At 39.6% G+C, this 21,030-nt stretch overlaps 1 protein-coding gene across 1 annotated transcript; it reads right to left on the bottom strand.

The window, feature by feature from the left end:
* Positions 1–3,324: 3,324 nt before the first annotated feature.
* On the bottom strand, positions 3,325–15,921 carry DIO2 (iodothyronine deiodinase 2). Its single transcript, XM_046007232.1, is given in 3 exon segments — positions 3,325–6,811; positions 6,814–7,384; positions 15,667–15,921. Coding segments are annotated over 3 exon segments (816 nt in total). The 5' UTR covers positions 15,889–15,921; the 3' UTR covers positions 3,325–6,788.
* Between the last annotated feature and the right edge of the window lie 5,109 nt (positions 15,922–21,030).

Here is a 21,030-nt window from a genome sequence, read left to right as displayed (position 1 = left end):
GAAATTGGGGGAAACATAAAGAAATGGAAAATGTTCCATGCTCATGGATTGAAAGAACAAATATTATGAAAATGTCTATGCTGGGGCACCTGGGTGGCTCAGGGGGTTAAAGCCTCTGCCTTCGGCTCAGGTCGTGATCCCAGGGTCCTGGGATCAAGCCCCGCATCGGGCTCTCTACTCAGCAGGGAGCCTGCTTCCTCCTCTCTCTCTCTGCCTGCCTCTGCCTACTTGTGATCTCTCTCTGTCAAATAAAATAAATAAATAAATAAATAAATAAATCTTAAAAAAAAAAGAAAATGTCTATGCTGCTTAAAGCAATCTGCACACTTAATGCAATTCCTATAAAAATACATTAATTTTTTTCAGAGAAATGGAACCAATAATCCTAAAATTTATATGGAACCAGAAAAGACCCCAAATAGCCAGAGGAATGTTGAAAAAGAAAACCAAAGTTGGTGGCATCACAATTCCAGACTTTAAGCTCCATTATGAAGCTATAATCATGAAGACAGTATGATACTACTGGCACGAAAACAGACACATAGATCAATGGAACAGAATAGAAGGTCCAGAAATGGATCTCAACTCTATGTATGGTCAACTAATCTTGGACAAAGCAGGAAAGAATGTCCAACAGAAAAAGTCTCTTCAACAAATGGTGTTGGGAAAATTGGACAGCCACATGCAGAAGAATGAAACTGGACCATTTCCTTACACCACACACAAAAATAGACTCAAAATGGATGAAAGACCTCAACGTGAGACTGGAATCCATCAAAATCCTTGAGGAGAACACAGGCGGCAACTTCTTCAACCTCTGCCGCAACAGCTTCTTCCTAGAAACATCGCCAAAGGCAAGGGAAGCAAGGGCAAAAATGAATTATTGGGACTTCATCAGATCAAAAGCTTCTGCACAGCAAAGGAAACAGTCAATAAAACCAAAAGACAACTGAAGGAATGGGAGAAGATATTTGCAAATGACATATCAGATACAGGGCTAGTATCCAAAATCTCTAAAGAACTTACCAAACTCAACACCCAAAGAACAAATAATCCAATTAAGAAATGGACAGAAGACATGAACAAACATTTCTGCAAAGAAGACATCCAAATGGCCAACAGACACATGAAAAAGTGTTCCATATCACTCGGCATCAGGGAAATACAAATCAAAATCACAGTGAGACACCACCTCACACCAGTCAGAATGGCTAAAATTAACAAGTCAGGAAACAGACAGATGTTAGCAAGGCTGCAGAGAAAGGGGAAACTCCCTACACTGTTGGTGGGACTGTAAGCTGGTGCAGCCACTCTGGAAAAGAGTATGGAGGTTTCTTGAAAAGTTGAAAATAGAGCAAATAATACATTATATGTTAATTTAAAAAAAGAAACCTGAGGCATAAATATAACAAAGTAAAACTTTGTTCCATAGGCTCAATAGAGCCCTTTCCATGAATTCTGTGTGTGACTTGCTCATGAATATGGAAAGTATCTGAAGATTTTCTTCTAACTTGTCTTGATTTCCTTGAAGACCCTGGCACACATCATGAGATTAAAATAACCTGGCATTGCTGGTGTCTTTACCCACAAATACCAAGGAATAAATATTAGAATGATGGATTCTCTTTCCCTTGTCAACCATGAATGTGTTCCAGCCAGGGCAAGGTCTAGAGAATAATTTAAAAATAAATAAACAGAACCAAAGAGTAACTTTATTCTTTTATTCAAAGTTTATTAAAATACAAGAACAAATTTTAAAAGCACACATACCACTCAGCACCAATATAATAACATTCCTTCTACGATAACCTCCAAAGCATTTCTGTTTCTGCAACTGAGCAGCAGAGAAAGACACACGTGCATTCTCACCACATTTACCCAGTACCCATAGCATCGTGCCCCAAATAGTCTCCTTGCCAGGGAGACAAAGATGGGCAGGGGAAAACTAATGTGACTACATCCAACCACTAACTGAGTCAGTGACTCTTTCATCAGTAGTTATCATTCGCACACTGGTCACCTCTGCACATCCCAGTCTCCCTCTCCGGGTACTCGATTACTTGGGCTAGTGATAGAGTCTGGCAATAATGTGATGCAAAACTAAGTAAAACTGGCCAACATTCCCTACCCAATATCTTTTAATTGCTTTGGTTATAAAGTACTGGATACCTATGTCTTCATAGTCTCTCATCCTAATACACATAAAAAATACATGGGCCAGTGACGTAGTCTGGAGAACTCTTGAGAGAATTTTTATTTATTCCCCACCCCCTTCTGTGGGCTTCTTTCATTTATGTGTTTACCTGTTTGCTTTGGGGGGGTGGGGTGGGAGGGGGGATAGTTTTGAGCCCAAATAGTGACTTCATTCAACATCTCCTGGGTCCTTAAGATCTCCTCAGTAAATATTAAATGAACTCCATGGAGCTCTGGTGCTACTGCCCTAGATGGGCAGCAAACGCTGAATTGCATGACCAGTCTTGTTTGGATATCTGTATATGTTTGCTTTCTGTTGGTTCAGACTCACCTTAGAACAGAGCTGGGTCTCTTAGTTGAGACCTTGCCTCTGCTGCTATCCAGAACTTAAGGCATTAAGAAGTAGCCCAATGTTTGCCTCATTCTAAAGTCATTCATTGATACCCAGCAGCCTTTTCCATTGGTAAGAAGTTTCTTTTCAAATTCTCTCAAATCAGTAGACAAAATTCTCAGGCCCTACCTCTCTCCAGTTAGCAACTTCCTGACTCTCCCAGGCCCTACTTCCTTCTTTCATGGAGGACCTCAAGATACCACCAGGAGAATGCTGATCATCAAGCAAAAATTGATACTTATGCCCCATTCTGTATGTACATATGAAACTTAAGTTTGGATTCTATTTTTAAGATAAAGTAGAAAGTAGGGAGAAAGTTGGACTATAACTAAAAACATTTTTGCTCTGATTTTTGGCAATATCATTTTGTTTTAAGTTCCTGGAATCAGAATTCTTACTGTTAATCTCTTCTGCTGAGAGACATGACATTGGACATGTTCTGAAAACCTGTAAGTGCTGGAGAGATTTTCATTAACCCTTTGATGGGACAGAAATTGGTGTCTACATTTTCCCCTTTGCAATGGCCATATGATTCTAATTAAGCTAATTTTCCAAACCATCAGTCAGATTTACAGAATGGAAAGTCCTGTACATCAGTGTATTCCTTTAGCTGTGGATATAACCCACAACACATGCTAAGAGCACCTTGTATCCAGCTGGGAATTCTCCCAAAGGCATAGATATTGTCTTTAACATGCCCTCTGGTATTTCTTGCAACAAGGTAGTACCCACACATGACCTCACCATATTTCATATTTTTTATTCAAGAGCCCAAATAGTGTAACACACTTCTGGCAAAAATAAAAGACAGCAGGCTTCTCTTCTCCCCTTGGTCATAGAATAGGCATTTTCTGCTTAATGGCAGAACTTATATCAGTAGGCCATTCAGAACTTGATATTACCAAAAATCAAAGGTACATTCTATAAACAAGGTGAAGACACAGTACCAGAGATCCAAAACATGAAAATAAAAAGTCATATAAGTTAAACGACTATCACTTTAACTATACAAAGAACAGTTACTAGTCTTCCTCTGAGGAGGTCAGTTACATTTTAATATCTGTATCAAACATTTCTACATTATTCTGTGGGCATTTCATTCACACCCATTCAAGAAAGTCATTGTTGATTCCACTAATATTTTCTCTAAGCAATAAAATAAAGTAAGTTTGAATAGTTCCAAGACATATGTCTTTCAAACACTAAAGGTTTGAGTAAATCCAGATGTTATGATAATATCTAAAATTGCTTGGAAACTATTTCAATAGACAAGCTAATTCAGTTTAAAAGGCTAAACTGATAGCTCCATGTAAACACAGCCTAGGGGGAGGGGATGTTTAGGTCTAATTGTTCAAAGGAACATACTTTACCAAGTATGTTTGAACAATTGGTCAAAGGAACATACTTTATAAAGACAAGATAGGAAGGGTGGGTATTGACACAAATAATTTCTCTGAGCATACCAGCTAAGCCTTGATTCTCCTCCACTTCAAATAATGAGTTCTTGTTATGTTCATAAAAGATACATCACAGGAAATCATAAAAAACCATGTTGAGATAAATAGGTTACACAATTACAGGCTTATCATAACTCTGGTTAACACCAAGCCATTCTACAGACTGTAGGATTCCTGAGCTTTGTCAATTCACTGTCTTCATTGTTCCCTAACTGCCTTTCTTCCAGAAAGTCTTCTGTGTTCTATTGAACATATCTTTTTCCCTGATATTCAGACGATGCCTTTGTATATTTACTTCCACTGCTTCATTTTTCCATTGGAATATCCTCATGGAGAGGAATTGCACACACACGACCTTCTCTTTTCCTTAAACATAGATCGCAACTGGGTGCTTTTTCCATCATCATTTTTCCCAGACAACTAGCACTGCCTTAGCCAAATCTCATCCCCCCACCAGCTTCTCCAACATCCTGTTCCATTATTGTACATGTAGAACAAAGGGGAAGTTTAAGGACAACAGGGTGAGTGTGCTGCAACCAAGTTTTCATTTTACTTTTCTAGGGTACCACATAGTCTACGGCCATACCACCCTGAACGCGCCCGATCTCGTCTAGGGTACCACATAATCTTGACACCATTTTAAAGATAAAATTCAGGGAGGCCCAGTCTGGAGTATAAAGTTTAATGACTGAGAACTCTGAAATAATCTGTTCTCCGTGGGAATTTCCAGAAATTTGTTAGATGTTGCCACATTTTCAAAATTTCCTTTGTTTCTTCGCAGGTGTGTTTTATAGAATTTAAGACACTGGAAAGCTTAAATATTGCTGTAAAGAAAACAATCAGTTAAAATAGTACATTGATATCTAAACAATAAACTAGTGATATGACTGATACATTGTTCCAGTTCTGTTTTTTTGAATATACTTTTGGTTCTTACACACTCAATTCCCGCCTTTTTCTTATTTCAGGCAACTAGTTTCGGAAGATATTTTCAACTTGAGTGTTTTTTTTTCTCTATGACTTTTATTTTATGATTTAATTATTAATGGAATGGTCATAAGAACCTTTGATTATCCATATCAATACAACAATACACTGTGATTTAATAGCATCCTCAAATTAACAATAAAACATTTATAATACAAAATTAATTGGTCTATTCTTTGGGGGTTATGATATTTAGATATTATATTATAGGTAAAACTATAGTATATTTTAAAGAGAAATATGGTGTGTGTGTGTGTGTAGCATTATAATGAGGACAGAGGCCTTAGATTACTAGACCTCAAAGGAAGATCCCAGTCCAAATTTAAATGTAAATGGGAATTCCATTTTGCCAAATTCCAAGCCACTGAGGGTTGCCTCATATCAAAGCCTCCGAAATTATTAATGAGAATTGTCTCAAACTAACTTTCTCTTCCTCTCTTTTGTAACTGAAGAAATCTTGTTTATTTGCACTTACTATTCATTATAGTTCACCCACTCTGGGAGGAGAACAGTGCTACAGCTGAATGTCCAGGGCACCTACCTCCCACAGCAGCTGGGAATATATTTATACATATTATCAAGAGTATATTATGAAGAATGTACTCCCCAGCTCGGCCTCTGTTAAGGAGACTGAGACCAAGAATGAAAGGGGCCACATCATAATTGTAGGAATGGAGAGGAACAGACCAGCACCACTGGACCTACTGGTTTTACATTTAATCAGTATCATGTGGTATAGTTCACCCGCTGAAAATATACATACCACAGACCTGTTTCAGAAAGTAATTATTTCTACCAAAAAAACCTCATAATTAAAAATAATGAAGCATAGGGTTTTTTCCCCTTTCCATCCCCCTTTCTCTCTCAATTGAGGAATATATGATAAATTCATTGATTTCATATGCATATTCCCCATGCTAATTTCAATTAAGTTGCTTCTTTTTCTGGCCCATGTATGTTTTATGTTTCCATGTTTCTGTGACTAACAAATTAGTCCCATTCCCTATAGCTTCAAGGTGAAAGTCTGTGAAGCCTCCCTATCTTTCTGCCTCCTGTCCTTAGCCTGTCAGTTGGATTTTCTTCTAGGGTTTTCCCCACCTGCCTAGAAAGGAACCCTCAGATTTCAGATAATCATTCTAATCCTCCAGGTAGGGATCATCCTTGATATCTGCAAATACACCTGTGAGTTCTGGGATGTTTAGACTGGCATAGAGCACCACATGGCTAGAAACTAGAACAGCAGAAGCTACTCGAACATTGTTAAACATGAAAGCCTTAACCACAAGAACTGGGCTCAAGGACTCTTTATACGTAAATATTTGGGAACTTTCCAGATGGGCTCCATCCGTGCTGAATAAATCATAGGCAATACTCCTTATACTAATAAGGACAATAATTCCCTAACATAGTAGTTATTCAGGTAAGTCTTTTTCTTCAAGTCCCAAAGCATGCATCAGCTGTATTACTTCTTTCCCAAGGCAGAATGAACACAAGTTGAAACAGCGTTTCTTCCTCTCCATCTTGGGATCTTTTCATTCGGGCTTTTCATTAGGAAGAGATGTGCTGGGGCTGATACTTAGCCAAATGCCATTTGAGTGGTAAAAGGAGTATGGAGATGTTAGATGTCTATGTTCTTCTGACATGTAAATTCCTAACTTTCAGCAAGACAATGGGTCTCGGTGGAAATAGTGGATTCAGTTCTTAGTTTCCTTTCCTTTACATAATTTAAAAAAAAAAATAACTCCTTTACAATCATACCTTTAACCAGCTAATCTAGATTTCATCTTTTGCTGAAGTTCTTCTCCAGCCAATGCCGGACTTCTTGAAGGTTGTAGCAGAAAGGCCCCTTTCCTCCCAGGTAAGCAATTTTCTGTCTCTGCACAATACACACACGTTCAAAGGCTACCCCGTAAGCTACATTAGCATTATTGTCCATGCGGTCAGCCACAACTCGGCACTGGGGCGGCAAGGAGAAATGCTCCAGAAGCTGGTGGGCTGCTGCACATCGGTCTTCCTGGTTCCGGTGCTTCTTCACTTCAAAAGACAAAGAAGAATCACCAGGCACTGCCCAACCATCTGAAGGATGAGCCTCATCAATGTAGACCAACAGGAAGTCAGCCACTGATGAGAACTCTTCCACCAGTTTGCTGAAGGCTGGCAGCTGGCTAGTAAAAGGAGGTCAAGTGGCTGAGCCAAAGTTGACCACCAGTGGGCGCTCAGGGCTGGCAAAGTCAAGAAGGTGGCACTCAGCTCCATCAACCATCTTCACCTGGGCACCATTTCTACTGCTGTCACTTCCTTCAGCATTGGAGACGTGTACCACACTGGAATTGGGGGCATCTTCACCCAATTTCACCTGGTGATGAAAAAAAGAAAAGAGGGAGAGAATACCATATGAAACGCACTGTCACTCCATTTCACTCTATACAAAAACAACTGGCTCTAATCAAATGTGGCATTTCCTTCATAGGATGTAATAAACTTACATTGATTTAATTAAAGAGACATCATGGCAGGTATTGTAGAAAAAAGACCCTAAAAAGAGTAGAAGTTTTTCGTTCTGTATAGTTACTGAGATTAGTTGTTTTCATCATCAAAGGCATCTCGGTTAACTCTCTTCATCATTATGTTGACGCCAATATTCTTTCCTACCTTTACTTTGCCGTCAATGGTTAGCACACGTCATATAACAAATGATTAATTGACTTCATTTTAAAAGTTAAAAATGAATGGTCTACTTTAAGAGAAATTATCAGAGTTGTGAAATTTAGCTACCTCCTTCTGAATTCCCACTTTTGAATTCTAAAATGCATGGGAAAGACCTTTATATTCTTGCATGATGCTAATTCATTTAATTTCAACCAACGGACAACAATACCAATGAGGTGTATTTCTGGCCAGAGGTAGAAAACCTGGGATCTGCTATTTACTGAAATGGGCTACTCCCATTTCACCTCTTTGGTATCTCATGTTTTCCATCTGTAAAATAGTGATAATGCTACCTGCCTTCCTTGGACAGTTATTGGGTTATAACATAGAAAATAAGCTCTTGTACACTACAAATCATTGTGCACTTATAGGTTCCATCATCAAATGCCAACTAAACATGTGAAACAGCATACCGCCTATCTGGGAAACTCTATGTTTAAAAAAAAAAAAGATTACCCTTAAAAGTAACTTGAGCTTTTCTCAACATGATGTCCTTCCTAGAGGTTTCTCAAGCTGCTGCTTACTTTCAGGTTCCTACAACTAGAACCTCACCATTTCCATAAAACAAATGAAATAACAAAAACATGCAATTATCCACAATTCTCTTAGTTCCTCATTTTCCACGTGTTTTTGGTTTGGTTTGGTTTTCTTGTTTTTATCTAGGAAATCACAAACCATTTATTCATCTATCATGTATTCTATTAGCAAGCTCCTCTGAACTATAAAATATTCAGACAGGTATAGAAGAAGGTATGCAAGAAAATTACTCTCCGTGCCCCTTTGCAAATAGTTTAGACAGTTGAACACAGACTGAAGGAAAGTTTGTGGGCCTTTGGATCCGTAAATTGATAATAAAACGCTGGCAACATAAAAGAACCAATTACTTCAGTTTGAATTAACACAATCGGATCTTCCCCTAGAATGGTTTAATCAAAGCCAATAACATTAGGGACAACTTACGACAGCCCAATTGATTTTTATACACTATACTTAATATTACAAAACACCTCCAACTGGATCGACTTATTCCCTTCGTATAAATACAGCCGCACATAACACTGCTAGTAATTGAAGTCACTTAGAAGGAAATTGTTAAAGACTCAACAATCCAAACTGATGTAAAACACTCAAGGGCTTTTATTCAGAAGCTTCTATCTAATGTGAATGCATAACTCATTTTAACTGTAGAGAAAGAAGTAAAGAAGTTCTTCCTTTCCATTCTGAAAAATCCTAGCGATGCAGATTGAAAACAATACGATTATTTTTTTCTAAAAAATCTTAAAATAACAACCTTCTTTCTTAGGAAAGGAAGCTGTTCATATGATTTAAATAAGTACATTTGTTTTCAGTTACTATCAGGGAGAAAGTTGCTTTATTTATATTAATTTTCTTGGTTAATTTGCAAGTTATACTAGATGGAGAAATCTAACAAGCCACTTTCAGCTGGGTTGTTTTTTTTTTTTAATATTTTATTTATTTGACAGAGAGAAATCACAAGTAGGCAGAGAGGCAGGCAGAGAGAGAGGAGGAAGCAGGCTCCCTGCGGAGCAGAGAGCCCGATGTGGGGCTCGATCCCAGGACCCTGGGATCATGACCTGAGCTGAAGGCAGAGGCTTTAACCCACTGAGCCACCCAGGCACCCTCAGCTGGGTTGTTTTATACAAGGTAAAATAATACCTCACTCTTCTCTGAGGTATTAAAATACACTGACAATTTAAAGATACACATTTTAAAGGTATTATAAACCTTTTAATTTATGGGTACTTCTTGTACTTCTTTGTAGGTCTAAGCGGTGGGTAGCATTACCATTACCTTCTCGTTAGGTTTTTCCCACTTAAAATACAGGTAACAATTCTAGGAGGGCTGCTGTCAACAGTATTGTGCTGTGTTCCTCAATCTACTGTGATATAAAGATCTAATGCATCCAGACCAGTCTAAATTCATGAGCTGTTGTAGTGACTTCTTGTCGAGTGCGCAACCCACGCATAAGAGAAAAATCATCTCTGAAGTGTAGACTTGTAGGTTCTTGGTAGGTGAAAACAACCATCTGTTTGTTGGAGTCATTTTAAAGACTTCTGATGCCCCGAACTCTCACCCAAGCAGAACTGCTGATCTTTCCATTATTCTTGATCATTCAAACTAAACAATCTAATCTGATGCTTCAGTCACAGGTGACTCTCATTACCTGTAGTTAATTTTCTTGGAAAGTTAAAGCAGCTCCTCCTTCTTCTTGGTGACACATACTTCAGTCACATAATTCTTTTTGAAATACAGACTAATCTACCTCAGAAAATTTCAAACAATTATAATATATTCACTCTAAAATTAAAAATTAGAAAAAGTACCAAATGCATAATGCCTGTGTGTGTGTGTGTGTGTGTGTGTATGTGTGTGTGTGTGTGTTAGTGCTGGGAGCAGGGTTAACATTTTGTTAAGCTGAAAATTTTGTTGAATGATATTACTGGATGAATGGTATCTGTTATAATCCTAAGAGTAGGGGTCAATAAAGAATTTTACACTTAATAATAATCTTGACCTGCAAAGAACATAACTCTGTTTGGGTGATGGATATGTTCACTGAGTCAGGTTATTTGGAAATGTGAATCCTGGAGCCCTGTGGTAGAGTTCTGCCATAATCAACACCAAATACTATCAATCTGTTCTTGATTATCTCAGCTGATGTGTGTATGAAATGAAAGTAGCCAATCCCCTTAATTTTGCTAAGCAGCCATGGGACCCTACTGAAGATTGGAAGGTCATAAGCAGACATCCTGTTCATGAGGGTGACTAGGTTAGAGAAAATGTGATATTAATGATAATAACAAACCTATGAGGGGGGAAAAAAAAACCCACACCCATTATTTGTGAGTCCCAAAGTGAATACACCAGTAGTCTGCTTTTGTAAATCTCATCTACTAATTGTAAAGTTTGTTCATTTTGTTAAAACCTGCTGATGACAATTTAGGAGTGATAAAGAAAAAATAAACTTTAGAAATTTAAAAAAATGAAAGTTCCCTTTAACCTAAAAAAATAAATCTTTTAAAAGGACATTATTGTCCTTCCTCAATTGCCATGTGAGACCAATGTCATTTCTCATCTTTCCATTTGATCTCTGTGGCAATTAAATTCTTATTATGACCAGAGTTTCAAATGAAGACTTTCTTGGTTTGTTCAGTTATATGCCCTGCTGAGATGGAATGGGAGAATCTCCATTGTCTCCAATGATAGAAGATTCTTTGCTTTCCCCAGGAGCAAAGCATTCCTTGACAAAGAGCCAGAATGATGAAGAAAATAAAGTTCATCCCATAATAACATTTAGGCTGCAGGAAAGAAGCTCAACAAAAACAAGTTATCCCCTGGTACTCCCAAACTTTGTTTTAATTTCCCACAGTGGCACAGAAAGTCTCCTGGCCACAAGTTACCTATCATCTTAATTTCTTCTTCTTAGAGGGTTTGTGTTTGGTTTTTGTCCTTAATGAGACATATTTGCCAAAGAGGCATTCAAAAGGCATTTTTTACTCTTGCGGAAGAGTAATTAGGTCGGTACCTCTTTCCCTGCCAGCATTAGCTGCTCTAAAGAGAACCCTGCCCAGTATTTAATGCCCAAACACAAGAAACATCATTTCCACTAATTGGTCTTGAAGTTCCGATGTTCCCAAAGGGTCCCTTTATTTTGCAAGGATCAGAAAGGACATACGTAAAATGTAATATCGTCATCACTGACTTTATCTCTCTCATCTGCGCTATTACAGTTGTCCTTTCTTATGTTTGTGTAATCAACATCAACACAACACCAACAAGGGAGGTAAATAAAGGGTTGCATTTTGACAACACGGGGCATCTCTAAGCAGAGCACAAATGTTGTGATAGTCATATTTATAAACATGAACAAGAGTGTAAATATATGGCATATAAAATTTGACTCTCTTGATGATGGTATTCCTTTTACTGATAGTGTTCAGTGCATGGAGAAAAGGATAATACTGCTTGAGCATGTGGATTGTGAAATGCAGGGCAAGGGGAAAAAAGAACCATTCATGAAGCAGAAGCTGGAAGTAGAGCATATACTACTAACCTTGTTCCCCCACCTCCACCCCCCGGCCTGAGAAAGGCTTCTGGAAAAAATATCACTTCATCTCATGATAGGAAGTAGGGCAAATGATAAAAATTGGGGGGGGGGAGGGTTGTGGCAGAACAATATTTACACATCCTTCTTGCTACCCAAAGCCCTGGAATGGCTTTATCAACCATCATGAAATTTCGAATTCGTTGACATAATGACCAGACTATATCAGTGTCCTTACAAACATGGCCAAACAATTATTAAGCAGCAATTTGCCCATCTACATTCGAACTAGCCAAATAAACCAGAGTTGAAGAATGAATGAGTTACTTACTCTGAGTTCGATTCCCTTTTGGTCATTCTTTTTTCGATCTATACCTTGAAAACAAAGCTCTGAGCACTATCACTTCCTACTGTTTTACCCAAGTGATGGGCAAGGTCGAGCTGTGGCCTCCTTTCTGTTCTTTTGGGACTGTTTCTCTCCTAAAAGGGCTATTTTCCACTGTAGAAACTAGTGTCAAAAGGTCTGAGGGGAATGAAGAGGAGGAGGATGTTAGAGACCCTTCAAAACCAAAATTATATGTTCAAATGAATATGTTTTCTGTGCTACTGCAATATTAACCACTCAGAAGCTAAACTGCTTGTCAGCATCTATACTGCGTGTTTACTTTTACACTTCATTTAGGTAGAAGCCAGGCTCGCAGGCACGGTAGTTTGCTTTTGGTTGCATGTTTGAGTCTCGGAGCACCAGCACAAGGATGCAGTGTTAAGATGAAATGACACAGATTAGGAAAACTTAAAGAACACGCTTCGGGTGTTCGCCTCTGTTACGAGTTTCCACAAGTTTCTGTAGACTTTCTTTTTCATCAACACCATGCACAGAGCTCCCTCTAACTGAGCGCAAGTGATCTTTAAAGGCTTCCCTCCAAAGTTAATTTTAAAGCCCATTCAATATTTTCATGTAGAGGGTTGTTTTATTTTGTTCTGTTGATTTCCTTGTGGCTTCCTGTCGGAGCCAAATACAGGGCTAGCACTTTGACTGCACTTTCTCTAAATATCTTCCCAAACATCTGACCTTTAACAAAGGGAATTAGAAAGGACATGCCTGACGTATCACAGGTGCGCCAACCGCTCAGCCAGGAATACTCTGCTTCTGCAGGTGGCAACTTCCAAATAACCCAAGTCAGGATTGTGACATACTGTGGTACCATCTCACACAGAGCCTTATCCAGCGTAGCCATAGATTGGCGGCACCCAAAGACAGTGTCGCAGAGGACAACAGCAGTCAGGGAGGTGATTCAACCTGTTTCAGAGATTCAGCGAGACCCTTAAATGCCACCAGAGCCACCACCACCTATTCATACTGGGAGACAGAAGGAGACCTAAAAATCAAGGCAAGCTGTGTCCACAACGTTTCTATTCTATCCACCCAATCCAGTCTTGTCTCTGGATATATGGGTTCTCGAGTTGCTTCTTCTCATGGTATCTAATATATAAATCATAAAAAGCATACATAATAACAATTATGAACTTGGTCACTAATCAACAGAAACAGTAAAGGAGAATATATAAACCATCTGCAGAAAGAAAGAAAGAAAGAAGGAAAATCACTTTTCCTTGTCAATTTCTTGGAATATGCATCACAAAATATTGCAACACATGGAACACTATATATAAGCAAAAAAAAATTAATGAGGTTTATTGATGAGGCATTTGTTTGCTTTTCCCTTTTTATTCCAATAAGCTGCCGAAGAGAAGAAACACTCTCAATATTTGTGGGTAACAGCACAGCCCCCATATTTTATGTGAGATATTTATATAAGCATATATGCATAGAAGTAAAATTCTCCCAAGTGGTGACTTTCATTTTATAGGCAAAAAGTCTATTATCTTTTAAAGAAATAAGAGTTTAATATGCTGCGTTCAAGCCACTGGCATGGCCATGTTATCTTCCTAGCAACTACAAAATCCAAATATAGATGAGGGAACGTGCTAATACTGTGCCTGGCATACATGTGCATTCTCCACCCTCTTTCAAAGTCTTTACTCCCAAATCAAAACATAAGAATTTCACATTCAATGATACATTTGTGGGAATGAAATGATCATCTCAGTATCTCCCTCCCTTGACTCTCCTTTGCCCAACATACTTAACATAAAGGAGATTAATGTGAAAGGAACTTTCACGTACTACCAAGAGCTCTTACTATTCTCTGGCCTTTAGGACAACACATGCAGACCTTCTGCAGGTGACTTTTGATAACAAAGATATGCAATATAGTAAAATGCCCCCATTCATGAATATTTACTTCTTGAGCACTTGTTTCATTTTCAGTGGAACAGGCTTACTCCGGATTCCTTGTGACTAGAAGTTATTCTATTCCTTTCCTCGTGCATGGATTTATTTTTCTAGAGTTTATTGATGGAGTACTCATTCCTGTCCCCCTCTCTGATCCTGAGTTTTCACTCTGTTTCTGAGGTGCCACTTGTCTATAATGTACCACTTCATTGGCTTCCATATGCCTCTCAAACTCCCTTCCCTGGCATCTCAGACAAGGTCTCCCAGTACGCTTAGGGAAAACCAAGATTGTCTACTTTGACGGCAACTTTTGCCAAGTGAGTCCATTCTTCTTAATTGAGCCTAGAGATCTTTAGGAGTCACGTGGGTAGGGGCAGGGGGACAACCAACAAAGGACCAGTTCCCCTTTGCCCCTTGAGATCTGAGTTGGGGATGTCCTACCAACGTCTCCAAGCAGCCAAAAGTCTGGGCTGTCAGTAAGTATTAGAAACAAAGCTCATCAACTCAGATCTTGGGAAGCCGCCCTGAGACATGAGTTCTGCCCCTAAGTGAGGCCACTGCTCTAGAGCTCAAAACACGTGTTCTAACAGTTCTGAGACAGTAACGAACCATAGACTTATCTGCTCTTTCTAGGACAACTTGTTTTACTTTTGAGAAAGCAAATATGCTCTCCCTTACAAAGTATGGATTTCTGACAGCTAGTTCTCAGCTCTATTTTTTTTTTTTTTTCAAATTGGTATCTAGTAACCCAGGACCGGGGGGGACTCGGTGCCTGATAACCACTTCAAAGGGTTCAAGTCAAATAAGTTATGGGGATGAAAAGTGTAGCATAGGGAATATAGTCAATCTTGTAATAACTTTGTATGGTGACAGATGGTAACCACACATATCATGGTGAATATTTCTTAATGCAGATAATTGTCAAATCACCGTGTTGTACACCTGTTCACTGTATGTCAACTACCCTTCAATTACAAAAATGTCCATGTAGAGGAGGACGCTGCCCACCGGGCTGCTTTCATTAACTCTTACCTCTACCAGAAATGAGGGGGCTATTATGCCAAATCCCACTGGCTGTGAGCATTCTGTTACATCTTGCCAACTCTGCGGGTTCTGAGTAGCATTTTCTTTTTTTCCCTTGCCTTTCAGTGCTGAACCGTCTTTCCTGATACACCTACGTCTCTCATCAAGCGAAACATCAAAATCCCAGTTTGTGACAAGAGCAGGTAAAATGCAGCAGTCTCCCCTCCCCTGACATTTCCCCCAAATTGTTTAACCGGCACAAACACCTTCCACTTCAAAACTGCCCCAAGACACGACTGACCCTTGTTAGAAAGGCTCCTTATTAAGTCATGCCGAGTCATTACAGCTTCCTACCTGTCACGCCCAAATCTGACCTGTGTGACAGGTGTGGACGGCGCAGGAAGGAGCTCCCTCGAGCATAACCACCAGGCTCCCAGATGCAGCGCCACGATCCCAGCCCAGGGCTCCCCACGGACTGCTGCCCCTCACTGGCCAGCCCCTGCCCCTGCTGACCACGGGAGAAGCCCCAGTCGGGGTGGCTCACCTGCTTGTAGGCATCGAGGAGGAAGCTCTTCCAGATGCAGCGCATTCCCTCTGAGGTCAGCATGCGCCTCCACTCCCCGCGAGTGGACTTGGAGCGGCTCAGCAGCAGCACCACGTGCTTGAGGAGAATGACCGAGTCATAGAGTGCCAGGAAGAGGCAGTTGGAGAAAAAAACTGGCAGAATTTGCAGTGTGATCAGCAAGTCTACGCTGAGGATGCCCATCTTCTCTGCCTCCCAGTCAGTTCCCTTGTGCGCTCTGGTTCCCCTTCACCCTCTTATTTAAAAGGGGGGTGGTGATAGAGGGGGTGGGGGAGATAAAGGGGAAGGCCGGGGTGGGGGGAGAAGGAGAAAAACTAAATTAAAAGGAAGCCCAAGTTGTCTCCTCTTTCAAAGAAGCAGAAATGGCAAGACCAAGTCCAGTCTCTCCAGCCCAGCAGTTGGAGTGTGCCCATCAATTCATTCAATTCGGAGCTGCTGCTTTTTTTTTTTTTTTTTTTTTTTTTCAGGATTTAAGATGTTAAAAAAAAAGAAGAAAAAGAAAAAAACCACACACACAAACTGGCGCACCCGTCCCTAATCCAGTTACCCCTCTCAGAGTCGGTTAAAGAGAGGCAGTTCTACTTTCATTTCCAAGCACCTATGAGACTGTGGCAGAGATTGCAAAATTTTCTTTAGCTTTGCATTGTCTCTATGTTCAGAAACGTAGCCTGTTTCTTTCTTGAATTGCCAGAGTTTTTTAAAATGTGCTTTTAGGGTAGTTTTTTTCCCCTTCTTTACTCCGTTTGACACACACTTTCTGTTCTCCTTCTCCCAGGCTGTCTCTCTCTCCCTTCCCCAGGAGCGACTGACTCCTCTTTTCCTCACTCCCTCTGGCTTTTCCTTGGTGCTATCTGTCTGTGGTGCAAAGTGCCTCTCTCTCTGCAGCCCAGTGAGTCTCCCTGAAGCCTTTTATACATTCCCTGGCTAATTGCTGCAATAGAGAAATGAAAGCCTAATCTTGGTAAAGATCTTGACGTCATTGAGAAAGAGGGCTTTACTTTGGCCAGAACTGCAGTGAATAGAAAAGCAAAACTCGACAACTTTTTTTTTTTTTAAAGGGGGGGGGTGGTAGAGGGACAGTGGAATTTTGCTTTGTGATTTAAAGAGAGGGAGAGAGAGAAAAAAAAATTTAATACCTTGGATAGTTTTCAGGAAATGCTTCCAGACGTTGGGAAAAGTAATTTAATGTAATGTGTAAATTGATAGGGAAACACTCTCTCCTCTGATGATGATTATTGTTATCCTTCATTTATGAGGGGTTTTTGGAAAGAAAGGATTCTGGAAGGCAGGTAGAAAAGAGGAAGAGTACTCAGGGATGGTCTCTGTTCTATTTTTTGGAAGATGTGGATCCTTACATCTGGTCTTTATACCTTTATACTGTGACAGTTTCTCGTCAGATTTGTGACCCAGGTTCTTTAAATATTTTCGAGTCATGATCTTATTTAAGCATATTCAAAGTGAGTTGTGAGGTGGAAAACTTTTGAACTGTTTGAGTACCATCACAGCATTTCTCTAAAGATTTTTGTAGAAAATTAATACAAGTTTTCTTTTTGGTGTTACTGAAATTTCCAATGCGAAAAAGAAAAGAAGAAAAAAAAATCTTCCAGACGACCATGAAAGTAGCTAGTTGACCAGACCTTCTTTTTGTTCCATTTTGCCTATATGCAGATTAAATTAAAACTTTCTATCAAATGGCATTAAGCTGCCATAGGACTGAGAAATAAATTTCTTTATTAAGTGAGCTCTTTAAATTCTGTCCTTTCCCTGCTTCTGTTAGCATAACCCTTAAGAGACCTGAAGCTTTGGGGAATCTTCCTTTTTCCTTGAAAAAAAAAATTAAATTTGTAGGTGGTTAGGAGCAGACTTTGAATTGGTTCAAGAGCCACACTGAACATTGCTCAATGGCTTTGCCTCTGTCGTAAGTCTCCATGACCAATGTCTATTTAAGCAGACAATGCTTTGGCAGAATGCCATGACCCCCACCTCCGTCTAGCTTTCCTTCCTCACTTACCTAACTGATCACCTATAGTAATTACGTTTTCTTGGAAGAAGGAGTAGTAAGTATAGACAGTGGGGTGAGGATATCGAATTTAAATTGACAATTAGCCGACTTTTCTATGTATACAGTGCTCTCATTAAGCATGAGCTAAGCAGGAGATGTAAACCTGTCGTCAGTACATTTCTGCGTTTTGTCCCTGTGGCTATAACCTGCAAGATTACAGAAATAATTTAAAAGCCCGGAGCAGGGGTCATTAAATGGTAGGCCAATGGACCCAATTCTGGATATATATGCATTTTATTCGGTTGGTCCAGTTCTGTTTGACTTAAGAAAAAAATACAGTGAGAACGCTTTTGGCTTTCATGAGGCCAGGGATTCCTATCTGCTTTCTCTGTTCCTCTCTTCCACCAGTTAGAACCATGCCTGGCACAGAGTAAATTCAAGGAGGATGTACTGAATGGACCAATGGGTAGGGTATGCATTCCTCCACACTAGGGGGCACCATTCACATACAATATGATATGGCTAGGGTGTCTCAGAACTGTACACCTGGCTGGCCTTGGATGTGACCCTTCCCATTGACACAACCCTGCCCCTTCCCTACTGTCCTAAAAAATCTGATTTCTTCATCTTTCTCATCAGTTTCGCCCATTATGAATCTTGGATTTATATTCCAAGGACTAAATTTTGAGATATTTCAGAGCTTAGAGAAATGAATATAAACCACACAGAAAAATATTTTTCCTGTGACTAGTGTACATTGTTGCCTAAAGAATATTATTCAGATACATGATAACATTTACTCCATTCATTCTCTCAATCTTCTCAGTGTCCCTATTGAAGAAAAAAAGACAAAGTGAGGGAAGTGACAACATGCCATTTTAACTAGTGTAGAAGGGAAAGGTAAAGTGCCAGATGAAGTCCCACTCCACAATGACAGAAGGTCTGAGTCAGGAAATGATGTTTCCACTCACTGTTCAAGCCTTAAAATCTCGCCCCTTTTCAAACATTCATTTTGACCTGTTTGAATGAAAGCAGTGCTCATTTAAGGCAGAGATGTTAGCAGCTATAAACCAATGCTTCCTCACTTGTCATTTGCTTTCAAGGAGAAAGATATGATTAGAAATGGCAAGCTAAGGAGGGGAATTGGTAGAAAATCAGAAAAATATTTTCTTTTTAAATGCAAAGTTCAAGGCACATCCAAACTACAAATGATTATAAATCAGAAAGGCTTTTTTTCTTTTTTGTCTTTTTATTTTCCTCTTTCTTTCTTTCTCTCTTTTCTTTCTTTGGCAGTCAGATGTGTCTGAGGGTTTTTTAAACCAGAAGGACAAATAGACACATAGCCAACCTCTTTGTATCATTTTTCATATTTCTTCCATCATTTTTTTAAATGAATAAATAAATGAATTACAAAACTGAAAGTCACTCCTTTACCTGTTAGACAATCTGTCCATTCTAGAAATTACATTTCTCCAAAGCTATTTTTTATACACAGTTTGCTTGTTCAAATTATTTACACTATTCAACATTTTGGTTTTCAAGTAAACCATGAAGTAAAAAAATAAATAAATAAATAACACATACGGTGACAGAGAATGATTTATCCCATAATGCAGATGAGAGAATGTGGATCATGAAGGCTACAGAGTCAGAGCTCATGCTAGGATATCTTCCCTAAAGCTGAACCTCACTTTTTTCTTACATAACTGTTTTGTGGGCCCTGGCCATACTCTGAAAATTGAAACCCTTGCCAAAAGTGATTGTGCTGAATTATTTTACCTTCTAAATTGCAAATGATATCTGGGATTTCACATCTGTTTAATACTGCCCCACTTCAAGCTCCTGATTTAGATTTCATATGGTGATTTCAAAGGTTTGGCTATCTTCTTGGCCATATAAGCGTTCTTAGCAATCAACATTGTAATCAGCTAATTGCATACCAATGTGTGGCATGTTGGTCAATTTCTCCGTACAACGTTGTACACAGGTTTCAAATTATGAACAAAGGCAGCTTAGGGCAAAATGTTTGGGGTTTTTTAGTAAGTGCAGAACTGCTGTAAAATTGTTTAATTGTGGTCTTTTTCTATAGTAAGAGAGCATCATGTCCACCATTGCTTCCTTCTGGCTGGAGAAATAAGAATATGAATGGTAAGTGTTCCTTTGCTCCACTTTTTGGCTCAAACTGAGACTGAGAACATAAAGGTAGATAACTTGAGAGCAGACTCGAAAATTTCAGGGGTGGAAGCTATCACTGCTATCTCGTTATTGTTTTATGAAGGAGCCAAAGAGAATCCAAAGAATTCTGTGGAGTTAATAATTCATGCTGTGGATCGTTCAGAAGTCTTATTTCACAGAATTTTATTCCTTGTAATTCAAACAATTTGTTAAATATAGTTTTAAAATAGAGTTTAATTCTTCCGTTATTAAAAACATGTCAAATAAATAGATCATAAATCAAAAAACGTCTGCTCAGGACTGGGAATGTGATTGCCATACCCCCCCCCACCCCAAATAGCGCAGTCCTTATCAGAGAAGGGAATCAAAAACTGCACGACCTTCTGTCTCTACTAACTCCCGGTTGTGCCCAAGGAGGAGTTATAATGAAGGGTTTGTACTACCACTACTGAATCATTCAGAATTCCCTGTGGGCCCATCCATTTTACAAATGCAGCCGTGTTCCCTGCCTTGTGATGAAAGAAGCCCCGTGGATAAAATAGACAACCCCAGAGTAAACTCTGACACACCTTGAGCAAAGCAGCTTAGGGCTGGGGCAGAGAAGGCAGACTCTGTGGGAGGTATGAGCATTCTATCCCAACAGCTGGTCTCAGGTCCCTTTGCAAGCCCTGGCAGAAAACAGAGGCTGAGGTGTTAATGCATTTTTCCCTCAGGAACTGCTGCTACTCTTTTGTTTCCGGGCCACCTACTGGTAAGACTGAGGAGGAAAGGAAAAGGGAAAAGACAACAGGATGGGGAAAGCAGAAATGAAGAGATGGAAGATGAGGAGGGTGGAGAGGAGAGGGGAAGGGAGAAAAGACAAGTTTCAATGAACTTCTTGTGAGAGGCTGTGAGCAAGAGAGCCAATTAATGCCAATTGTGGCAATGCCTTCTGTGAGGAAGACAGCTGTCCAGAAACTGGATGGAAGCCACCACCTCATTTCGCAGAGGCCACTGAACAGCTGTTTCAAGACAGCAGCCTTCATTTGCTATTGACCTGGTCTAGATCTAAATTGATGGCCGATCCCCACCCCCGGCTTCCCAAATCTCTCTGGAACGAAGAGGCTGAGTGTTATTTAGTTTTGAGAATAGTTTATTAACCTCTAGAG

Source organism: Meles meles, chromosome 6 (assembly GCF_922984935.1).
Source record: "Meles meles chromosome 6, mMelMel3.1 paternal haplotype, whole genome shotgun sequence".
NCBI lineage: Eukaryota > Metazoa > Chordata > Mammalia > Carnivora > Mustelidae > Meles > Meles meles.
This window is presented reverse-complemented; position numbering and strand designations above follow the sequence as displayed.